We start from the raw sequence: 12,306 nt of genomic DNA, 5'->3' as shown, positions 1-12,306 counted from the left end.
CTTCACCCTGTTTGTTTTTACTCTCCCATACAGGCCGGGGAGCAAGAATGTCAGGGCCGACGCGCTGTCCCGCCAGCATGACACAGAGGAGAGGCCAGTGGATGATGCTCCCGTGCTGCCGGCGTCGTGCATTGTAGCGCCGCTGGTGTGGGAATTGGACGCTGACATCGCTCGAGCGCAGCGTGACGAGCCCTCTCCGCCCGCATGCCCTGAGGGTCACACATGTGTGCCGGCGTCTGTCCGTGACGACTCATCTACTTGGCGCATAAATCTCCCTCCTCCGCTCATCCTGGTATCGGGCCAACGGTGCGCGCCCTGGCCGGTAAGTACTGGTGGCCCACTTTAGCCAGGGACGTAAGGGTGTACGTCTCTTCCTGCTCGGTGTGCGCCCAGAGCAAGGCACCCCGACACCTACCTATGGGTAAGTTGCACCCCTTACCCATTCCACAAAGACCATGGTCCCACCTGTTCGTCGATTTCCTGACTGATCTCCCCCCTTCACAGGGCCATACCACCATCCTGGTCGTTGTGGACCGAAGTCCTGCCGCCTCTTGCCTCTGCCCGGCCTCCCCACTGCCCTACAGACCGCGGAGGGCCTGTTTACACACGTCTTCCGGTACTATGGGGTGCCCGAGGACATCGTGTCTGACCGGGGTCCCCAGCCAGGGGAGTGGGCGGAGTTCCTGCCCTGGGAAGAACACGCGTCCACGGGCGTGTCGCCATTCCAGTGCCTGCTGGGATTCCAGCCGGTCCTGGCACCCTGGACGCCGAGCCAGACCGGTACCCCTGCGGTGGACGACTGGTTGACCGCCACCGCAGGGAGGCCCCGGTGTATCGTCTGGGTGACCGGGTCTGGCTCTCGACCAGGGACCTGCCCCTCCGCCTGCCCTGCCGGAAGTTGGGGCCGTGGTTTGTGGGGCCCTTTAAAGTCCTGAGGAGAGTTAATGAGGTGACATATGTATATATGTTCCCTCTGCTTCCCCTGTCTTTGTGTGTTATTGTCTCACCGTTTGTGAGCACAAGTCAGTGCTTCCGCATTTATACAAAACTAAACAGTGTTTCTAAATGACTCCACGTCTCCTGCTCCTCATTTTCACCTCAGCCCTGACACAGCCCATACAAGCCCTGACACGGCCTCTACATTACAGACTAGTGACACTAAAATAGGCACGCTAATAACCCCAAAATAGGGTTAGCTAGTGACGAAAACAGGAAAGAAGTGACAACCTGGACGCTGTCTCTCCAAATGCATTACAGTGGAAGAGGAGACATTTAACAATGTATCCAGAAAACCTTTGTGATGTTAATAACTACATCAGTCATGGACTGAAAATAATTCAGCTGAAGATTCTAGAACCTTGTTAGATTTCAACAACCAGTTACTAGGTAACAGATCAGATCAGGAACAGGATTAAAACTTTCAGAATCATCACAAGGAACTAAAATAAAATGGCATTTCTTTTCTCTCCAGGTTTTTGAGTTTTGAGTAAAGGATAATAACAAACAGTACAGATGTGACCCCTGTATCTTGTTTGCATGAGAGACAGTGGGAGGTGTTAACCTTCTGTACAGCATTCTGTAACTTTAACTTTCAGTTTGACTGTAAACTTGAGTTAACCTATTCTATCTATTTTGGTGATGAGCCCAATTCAGCCACACGTTCCCTTTTATCTGAAGTTACTATTCAGGGGTACGTTAGTTCATAATTGTTTGTCCATGTAAGCACTGAGGATATGCCCTTCCCTTGACAAAATATTTTGGGTCTCTCAGACTATAAAACACATGAGGACATAGTTGGTTTCATGCTCAGTTTATTTTGTTACATTCTTAACAAGACATCGAAATAAAATACTTAAATTGTTGCGTTTTCAACTTGGTATGTATTATATATTTTTCACCTAATACAATTAAACAAAATATCCTTCTTCAATTTATGCATTGTCTGAATATCCTTTATTTATTAGTGAATTCGGTATAAACTGGGGATATACTGTATTATTATGTATAACACTGTACTGGTTTACCTAAATAATTTAACATAAAAGTAACCTAAAATACTGATACAAATCTTTAGAAGAGCTGAAATGTACATGGAAAATGTTGCCATGTAACAAATGTAATCTATGCAAATACAGGTGGAGTTAAAACCGCTTTATTGAACAATGGAGACCATGGATTTTGATGACTACACATTTGCCAACAAGCCCAGAAAAGGTGATGGTGTTACATTTTCAGGTATCAATCCAAGTACAGACCCACAGACAAAACACAAAAATTAAACATTGCAAACACACACACACACACACACACAATGTTCTTACTCAAGTGTAATTTTTTTTATTAAGAGAGCACAAAAATCTCATATCATAGTATTGTGTGACTAAGAAAATTTTCAGTGGTGGAAGAGACCTTCTGGAGTTGCTGCTGTGTGTCTCGGCCTGCTTTGTGTTCTCTTACTGGCTGGGATAATAGGCCTGGTCTTCTACTGTAAGTTCACAATAATTTGACTGAAACACTTTGTCAAACTTAATCTGGATGATAATGTTACATACAGTCTCTTATATACTGTAAACTTTGGACCATACGGCTGTGATACATTCAGAACCTAAAGTTTCCAATCAGTTGGTCACAGGTCACTACACCCGTTAGCAAGAGCACGCTGCCTGGCAACTCTCACCCTTTGGCATTCTGTGGTGACGACACTTAAATCTTGCTGCAGTTTAACAAAAACATTATCTTAGAGAGACTAAAAGTTACACATCTTTGAAGAGCTCTTCTCCTTTACAGATAGAGCAATTTGTCTTTACTCATCAGAGGGAGACGAACCCGCTAATAGTCTCACCATAAGAATTAAAGAGAAAGTCCAGCTGCAAAATAGTCTTACAGAACTGACGTCTGAAAGGGATGAATTAATGAAGAGTCTCAACTCAACGACCACTGAAAGGGACCAGCTGCAGCATAACCTGAACACAAAGACCAATGAGAGAGACCAGCTACAGAATAGTCTCAGTACCATGACAACTGAAAGACACCAGCTGCAGCAAAGCCTAAACACAAAAACTAAGGAGAAAGACCAGCTACAGAGTAGTCTCAGTACCATGACAACTGAAAGAGATCAGCTGCAGAAGAATCTCAATACCCGAACCACTGAGAAAAATCAGTTGCAAGAGAGTCTAACCACAAAGACCAAAGAAAGGGATCAGCTGGAAAATAGTCTTAAAGTATTGACTGCTGAAAGGGATACACTGAAGAAAAGTCTCAACTCAAGGACCACTGAAAGGGACCAGCTGCAGCACAGCCTGAACACAAAGACTAAGGAGAAAGACCAGCTACAGAGTAGTTTCAGTACCATGACAACTGAAAGAGACAAGCTGCAGCAAGGCCTAAACACGAAAACTAAAGAGAAAGACCAACTACAGAGTAGTCTCAGTACCATGACAACTGAAAGAGACCAGCTGCAGAAGAATCTCAATACCCGAACCACTGAGAAAAATCAGTTGCAAGAGAGTCTAACAACAAGGACTAAAGAGAGGGACCAGCTGGAAAATAGTCTTAACGTAATTACTGCTGAAAGGGACAAATTAGAGAACAGTCTCAACTCAAAGATTAAAGAGAGTGATCAACTACAGAATAGCCTGAATACCACGACAACCGAGAGAGACCAGATAAAGACCAGGTTGAATTTATATGGTGAGTGCAGCCTATGATTTTCAAAATGTTCTTAAATATTTTCCAGGTAGCATTCAGTTCATGACTTATTGTTTTGCTAATCTCAGAGAAACCCTGTCAGGACGGGTGGTTGAAGTTTGGCACCAGTTGTTATTTTCTCTCCACCACGCTGGACAGCGCTGGGGGAGGTCAGAGGAAATGCAGACCAATGGGTGGAGAGCTGGTCATTATAAACAGCAAAGAAGAACAGGTAATAGAGAGCAGATTATTTAACATACCTAACTAGAACAGAAGGAAGGCTGGTGGAGTAGATGTTTTAAATACAACCAAAATAACCTGAAAAATGACAGTGCAACCTCCTGTTGGACAAATGCTGACCATTCTGTTCCTCATGGATGTACATAAATGACATTGCATTGGTAACAAAATTAGGCTACTAATGTGATTTTCTGACATGATGAGAGTAGAAATGCTCGTCTCACCTTGGGCATTAATACAGTCCAACTGGCCCAGCTGACTTAAGCAACATAATTAAAGTGAATAATTTTATTGAACACATTTAAAATGAAATATTTAAAATCTCTATAACTTATATATAAATTATTTTAAGTATATCAGAGAGTGTTGCAGCTCCTCCAGCAATGCTACTTCATAGCATCAATGCACGTAGCTATCAAAATGAAGGAAATAAATGTCTTCTCAGCAAAGCAAGTTTGCATATGAATGTCACGCCTTCTTCCATGCCGGCTCCCTCTCTTGGTTCGGGCAGACATTGGCGATTGTCGTCTTTTAGCCATTGCCGCTCCCCCATTCATTATTCTGTTGGTTCTTTCTAGTTTCTACACACCTGGGTTTCATCTCCTCATTTAGCTGTATATATAAGCCCAGCAGTTCCCATTTGTTTTTATGCATTAGTGTTTTGTAGCGTAGCACTGTGTCTGTGCATTCTCTGATTTATGTCTAATTTATGACTGTTAACAGCCGTCTGCAATAAACTTCGGTCTGTTTTAACACATCTCCCGTTCTGCGCCTGACTCCTTCTCAACTGAGCATTACAATGAACGTTTCCTATACTATTTCACACTACTAATATTATATACTACTACTATAACGCAGTAGTATTTTGTTTCTCTTATAGATATTTATCAATGGTTTTAAGAAGAATGTTTGGATTGGTATGTATAAAAAAGACAGAGCCTGGAACTGGATTGGCAACATGCCATTTGGTCCTACGTAAGTAAAAAGTTCTGGATAACTTTTTCTCATTTATTACATTGTGTTATTATTGTATTGTAATGGTACTAGTTTGCTTAGCAGATTGTTACATTGTGGGTGTGTTAGAGTCTGGGGAGGAGTTCTAGGGCCAGAGTAAGAATACGCAAGGCCCGACAGGTCAAGGGGTGAAGCTTGTGTGTTCCTGATGTATAACTGGACAGTTCTGCAAATAAAGCCAAATACAAGTGGATAACTCTGAATTATTCACACAACATAATTATACAATTATGACATCCGCATTTTCTACAGTCTGGTAATCTACTCTCTAGCTATTAATTGATACTACATTAGACAAGCCTGGGAGTGAATTCATAAGTCTGATTCTACAAGTTTTGTTGATGGTTTCTGTATTGTTTCATATGTAGGTATTGGATGCCAGGGGAACCAAATAACTTGAATGACGAGAAGACTTGTGTTGAGATCTCACAAACATCATCCGATCCATTAAAGAGTTGGAAAGATGTGCCGTGTGTTGAACAACACTGGGTCTGTGAGAAAGCTGTGCAGTTATAATAGCGACTATAAGCCCCTATTTTACAGAGCTGTAATGCATCTCACTGTTTGTTTCTTTTGCAAACATATCTTAAAATGAGGTGTGATCACAAATTGTATCATGCATAATATGAAAACATGTCTATCAAGATAATGTGTTCTCTTATTCAAATGGATATACACCACATTTTTATATATCCTCAACTAATATATTAGAACTTGTTAAACTTTGAGGCCCATTTTCATGTACACAGATTAAACAAAGACATCGATAAAAAGAACCATGGTGGGAGCATCATGTTATTGGGATGATTCTCAGTGGCAGAGACTGGGAGACAGGTCAGAATTTAGGGATGAACAGAATAAAATACAGAGAGGTCATTGAAAGAAACCTAAACAGGACCTCAGACTGGGGTGAAGATTCATATTTCGGAATGACAACAACCTTAAGCACACAGACAAGACATCGCCGGAAAGGCTTCGGGACCAGTCTGTCAATGCCTTTGAGTGGCCCAGCAAAAGCCTGGACTTGAAGACCTGAAGATCACAGTAAAACTGACACTTAGCATCCAATTCTAAAAGGGCTTGAAAGGACCTATAAGTAATTAAGGGAGAAACTGGTCACATCTAGGTTTTCAAAGCTGGTAAAGGTATACCCATGAAGACTCACCTAGGATATTGTAGTAAATAACAGTTGGCTATCAATGTTGCACGATGCCTTTGTTAAATAAGATTGGTCTGTAATTCAAATATAACTGACTCGTTTAGGAAGTAATCTGCACTTTCTTGTATGTAAGTGTTCTGAGACTCAAATAAGACCACACCATTCTAGGAATATCAATTGGGAATCCTGTCTAGAAAGCTTTATTAATAGGTAGGCCGACACCTGGGATATAATCCCAACGAAGAGTAAGGAGACAGTCTCCCCTGGTAGTTCCTGAATACTGTTAAGGAAATTCTTGAACTGATGTATTCTTAGTCCTATACATGCATAAATGGGTTACTAGTTAAAGGTACTGGGTCCCCATGTTTATATAAGAAAAGGAATGTAGGAGAGGGGGATCTGGTGTTTATGGTCATCATTGACTGGTATCAGCAGATTATAGGGTTACTCGTAATCTGTATAACTCATCAGAGTATCTGTCAGGAACCCCAGGTACCGAACCCAAACACAGACCCAGACAAGGTTGGTGATGAGGGAAACAAGTGTTCATTAAGTGCAGTCCGTTGATGAAATGGGCTATGGCAGGCGTGCAGAGTGGTGAGGACGGGAGGCTAGATGGAGTGGTAGCGTGTTCCAGCGGGAGGGGGGGGGTGTAGATGGTTCCGGTAGTCCAGCAGGAGTGGAGGATAGTCAAGGGTGTGAATCTAGTGTGGACTAACGATCCGACAGGGACTGGCTGTCAGGTGCCAGCTTAAATGGTGGTATAGGGCTGATCAGGACAAGGTGCGCTGATTCCTGACGAGGGACAGGTGAGGGCTGGCTCAGGTGGTCCTGGATTTCCCCGCCTTGCACTCGTTGCCTGGCAACCGGAACTCAAACACAAAACAGACGGACAGGGCCGTGACAGTATCTGTGGTTTGTTCAGATGCTGTATGTCCTTCTCAGAGTTGAAAAGGTTACCCATGTGGGGGAGGACAGCCTGCCCCTTGGTTAAAACCTAGGTATTGACAGAACAAAGGGAATGTGTATTATTGACATGGGACAGCTGGGCAGTAACTTACCACACCCCTTTTAACTGTAATAAATCCTGACTGTTCATGTATTTACCTCAGAGATTCATCAGAGGGTTATTCTGTAAGCTTTTGATGTGTCTCTCTATTTGAAAATAAACTGCTAAATATGCCAGGAGAATTTTGTCTTCATTCTTACTCCTTTAAGAGTTCCTATCGATGGAATTTCCATCACAACACACCCGTCCCGATGGAGGGGCAGGACAGGTTTGGATAAAACGGTGTGCAGGGAAACGACCCTCAGTGTAAAGCGTGTCGGCATGGCCTCCCTTGGTGGGTTATCTCTATAACTGACGGATTCTTAAAGGTTAAACCAAGTCCAGTTCCTGCATCAAAGCCTGAGTAGAATGTCTGAAGATGCCCTATTTCAGAGTTGAGGAGAAACATGTTAGATGGTGAGGGAATTAGAAAATCTGTGATGCACAATTCAGCACCGAGGATAACCGAGATGCAGATTTGACGATTAGGCGCTAAATTCTTAGAATACTCTAGAGGACGCCGTTTGGCGGTGAGGATACCTTGACCCACGTAGCTGTGGGGGGGGGGTATTAGAATGATGTAAGAATGTCTTGGCCATTTAGAGTGTATGAATGGCCAAGACGTCGACTGGGAGAAAGGACTATGAATATGAAAGGTATCCTGGATATATCCGGGATACAGGCAGCATTTTTCATTGGTAGACGGACGCGGTTGGAATTTGAACCGGCTCTGACCTCATGAACTCTTTATTTACTGTAGTATAGATGTATTATCTCTATTCTCTGACATCAGATCTTATTTGGAGACAGTGGAATAAATAATCGGTCCTGAATTTTGTTAATCATGTAGGCAATACAAATGGACTGATTTACATATACATTTCCAAATAAGTAGGTGTGCCTGACAAATATGGCTATTATTCAATAGAACTGGATTTCTTTTTATTTATTCCCCTTCTGTGTGATACAGTTCAAACTGATTAAAGTCAGAAGCCAAAATAGTTTTCATTTTAATTGGGCTAAGCCCCGAATATATTGTGATCCTAGTGTTACGGGTACCGGGCTGCGGCACCCATAAGCAGCTATATGTGTCCTAAAATTCAGGGACAAATGGCGACCGTGCTCATTACTTGTAAAAACTACTGGTTTAGCTAGAACTTTAACATGTTCATTACTTGTAAAACAAGTGGTTTATGTGGTTTTAATGTATTACAAACCTGAAATACAGGGAAAAATTGTGAGACCGAGAGACGTGGTACTCCCTTGTTGAAATCTCCGCATTTATAGCGGGAAAACAGCGGAGAATGTGCTCCTACTCACAGTCCATGAGGAAAACCACCATCTCACACTGCCACCTATTGACGGGAGGTAGTTACAGCAGCTCGTGTCACAGCACAGCACAAAAAAAGAAAAAGAAAACAGATACAACCTCAAATCATGTACCACCTAAAACCAAGTACTTACAGTCATACAAATGTGATCATACTCTAGTGGGCATCACGCTAGCAAAGCCTCTGAGCTAATCTAATTAGAAGTCAAAGTATTGTATTAATCAGTTGCTCCGAATAACACAGCTTCATTCTATACAATGACATGAAATTTTGTGACATGGCACACAGCATCTACAAAGTAAGAATGTAGTATATAAAGCAAAAATATACATAATGTAAATTAGCAGCAATTTTAAAGAGTGTAGAATGGGGAATATTAACAATATGGGTGGAAGTACTGAATATTAATACATGTAAATGTAATATGCCTATGAAAAATATTTTCATGTACATCTAAAGATGTCATAGCACCTGGAATGTAGTCAAAATTTGATGCATGATGGGGGGGGTATATTTTCGGCAAGGCCATTTTCCTGCCTGCTGAAATTATTAAGGGATTATAGCAGTGCAACCAGTGGGCACCTCTATTTTGGAGGTGTTGTTTGGAGTCTTCTGTGTGATGTTGTGGCTCTCGTATTTATTTAGTTATTTGGTTATTTTTGGAGAGGGACTTTGGAAACACTCTACCTTTTTGTATTAATGCCAGTATGGTGTAATGGGTCCCGGCCAGGGATTCGCTAGCAGATATATATTGATACTCCTGGTCGAAGTGCTCTGGAAATATTGGAAATATGACACAGTTATAAGAGACGCGGGACAACTGTTGATCTTTTTCCATTCAACCAGAATATCTTTTATTAACATCTTGATTTCAACTTTATACCTGCAATCAAGAATTATTACTGTTATCTTTTGTTGCTCTGTATTGAAACACAGGTAATATCCACAATTGGATAACATGAAGTCACATTCTCTTCAAAAATACATTTCCACCTAAATGTATCATCACACATTTCCTCAACATTAACTTATCACAGTTTTATCTTAAACCATAAACACACATTTTCTATCTATATCATATTCTCTGTTATCTCTCATTAACAAGTATTTCTGTATTCATTATACATTTTGTAAGTGCTCACTTAATATAACAGAATGAATCCCATTTGCAGTTAAGTTAAATTGTATTTATATTACATGAGTACAAACCTCAATATTAAACATATTTGTAATTACACTTAATTCCTATGAACCGAAACTGTGTTATAGTCTAATACTACCCGTGCGTTTCACCCAGCTACATCTGTAAACTGCTTTTATTCATCTTTAAACGTTATTTCTTACCCGTAATGCATAGTATTACACACACAGTTGCTTTACACATCCACAGTAATAAACTCAGAAATATCCCCGAGCAGTTAGGAATAGATAAAACATTCGCGTGACAGTCGGCCGCCATTTCCTCTCAACTTCACAACGTTATGATTGTACTTATTTACACACTTAACATACCTTTAGCTTATTAAACACACATCACTGGGGATTCATATTAGCTTATAACCCTTTGTAGTCATACAAACGATGTACAACAAACCGGGAAATATTGGAAATATGACACAGTTATAAGAGACGCAGGACAACTTCTGCTCTTTTTCTATTCAACTGGAATATGAGCTTGTCTTCCTCTGCGCCTCGCTAAGGGTCCCAGAGTGACGCGGCAGAAAGGTACTGCCGCCCTGTGTCCGTTCTGTGCAACAGCATGTCAAAGCGTGCTGCTGTGCATTCTCTCAACAGTATTTAACTTGAAATCGAAGAAAAGAAAGAAAAGATAATTATCTCAACAAAACCTATTTTTGTGAGTGTTACAATGGCGCCACATTGTTTTTCTCACATTACTCAGTCTTGGTAACACATCCACCACAGCCTTCTCCTCTGTCAAATTATTCCCTTCGTTATTTTTAACCCCCTCTGAGCCTGGTTCCTCTCTAGGTTTCTTCCTAAATTTTGTCCTTCTTAGAGAGTTTTTCCTAGCCACTGAAATTCAACACTGTTTTTTGCTGCTTGGCATTTCAGACTGGGTGTTTTGTAAATTCACTTCGTGACAACAGCTGATGTAAAAAGGGCTTTATAAATAAGTTTGATTTGATTTTGATTTGATAATGTTGGGGACGGTGGAGCAGGCAATATCCATGTCAAATTCCGGTGTTGGAATGTCCAGGCTTTAAATAGGCCAAACAAGAGGTCCCGGTTTTTTCTCCCATTTGAAACAACTTAAAGCAGATGAAGTATTCTTACAGGAGACTCATTTACGCATTAAAGACCGGAGCTACAGAATTCTAGGTTTAGTCAGTTTTTCTGTTCTCACTTCAGTTCTAAAGCCAGAGATGCTGCAATTCTGGTTAGTATATATATTATATAGAATAAATGTATCAGCTACTAATGTTGTGTCAGACAGTAATGGGAGGAATCTAATTGTAATGGGCTCCAATTGGCACACCCCTGTAGTACTGGTCAATGTTTATGCTCCTAAATTTGAGGATATTGATTTTTCAAATCGGTTGTTGGGGAAAATCCCTTTGCTGAACACTCACCAACTGATATTTGCTGGAGACCTGAACATTTTTCCTTCAGGAACCTTCTACTCAGATGAAGGCTGTTTTGCTTAGGGCCCCCAAAAGACTTGAGTCAGTACTGGCACCTAGTTATTCCCCACGGTCTCACCATCAAGACATGATCAATCAATTCCTCATAGTATACTTTGACGACTACTGCATTTACTCCCTAACCCAGGTTGAACATGTACATTATGTACTAAAGGTCTTATGAAGGCTGCATGAACATAACCTATTCGTTAAGGCAGAAAAAATGCCTTTTAAATTACCACTGTGACCTTCCTTGTCGTGTTGACCCCAGGAGGGGTCAGTTTGGACGAAGGTAAGTTCACCACCGTGCACAACTGACCAAGACCCACCACAGTCAAGGAGCTGCAGCCCTTCATTGGTTTTTCCAACTGCCGCAGATTCCCCTGCAACTTCAGCACCACTGCCGCACCTCAACACGGTAACCAGTGAAAGGGGGTGTGTCCAAAAGTAGACACTCTTCGCTTTTGACACCCTCATGAACCTCTTCACTTTTGCACTCATTCTCAGGCAACCTGACCCTGCCTTTCCTTTTGTTCTCGAGGAGGATGTAACAGAAGTTGAAGTGGGAGCTGTTCTCTCTCAGCTGGTGGGAAATCCTTTGAAACTATTGTGTTTGGATCTCAAAGACATCATCAGATATTTCGAAAAGATGGACAGATGGGCCGTGTGTTGATAACTGCACTGTCGGGAGTAGGAAAACCAAGCATTTCATTGCCATAACTTTTTATTGCAAATGACAGATAAACCTTTTGAACTTAAACTACTGAGAGCCCTATCTTATGGGGCTGTACTGCTTCTCACAGTTTGTTTTAAAGTGTGATCACAAAACTTATCATACATCTCTGTCAAGATAATGTGTTCTCTTATTCAAAATGATATACACGAGCATTCCACAAAAAATACATTCTTTAATCAAGCAAATTTAATTTTTAATAAAATTTTTATTTTTCAACTAAAATATTATAACTTGTTCTAACTTTTGAGGCCCATTTTCATGTACACAGATTAAATCTAGCCATGGACAAAACTACTATGGTGGAAGCATCATGTTATGGGGATGATTCTCAGTGGCAGAGACAGGGAGACTGGTCAGGATTAAAGGAAGGATGGACAGAGACTTGGAGACAGGTCAGGATTAAAGAAAGGATGAACAGAGCATAATACAGAGGTCACTGAAAAAAACCT

General features: G+C 41.4%; 1 protein-coding gene across 1 annotated transcript; it reads left to right on the top strand.

Moving 5' to 3' along the window:
• The first annotated feature begins 1,793 nt into the window (after positions 1-1,793).
• LOC105020998 (centromere-associated protein E-like) lies at positions 1,794-5,464 on the top strand. The gene is made up of 7 exons (XM_020043684.3): positions 1,794-1,876; positions 2,136-2,235; positions 2,386-2,487; positions 2,788-3,690; positions 3,777-3,919; positions 4,808-4,902; positions 5,310-5,464. The coding sequence occupies exons 2-7, from the start codon at positions 2,163-2,165 to the stop codon at positions 5,455-5,457; spliced, it is 1,464 nt and encodes a 487-aa protein (XP_019899243.3). The 5' UTR covers positions 1,794-1,876; positions 2,136-2,162; the 3' UTR covers positions 5,458-5,464.
• Positions 5,465-12,306: the final 6,842 nt, after the last annotated feature.

The sequence above is a fragment of the Esox lucius genome, chromosome 25 (genome assembly GCF_011004845.1).
Source record: "Esox lucius isolate fEsoLuc1 chromosome 25, fEsoLuc1.pri, whole genome shotgun sequence".
In the NCBI taxonomy this organism is placed as follows: domain Eukaryota; kingdom Metazoa; phylum Chordata; class Actinopteri; order Esociformes; family Esocidae; genus Esox; species Esox lucius.
Note: the sequence above shows the minus strand (reverse complement) of the source record. Positions and strands in the feature narration are given on the sequence as shown.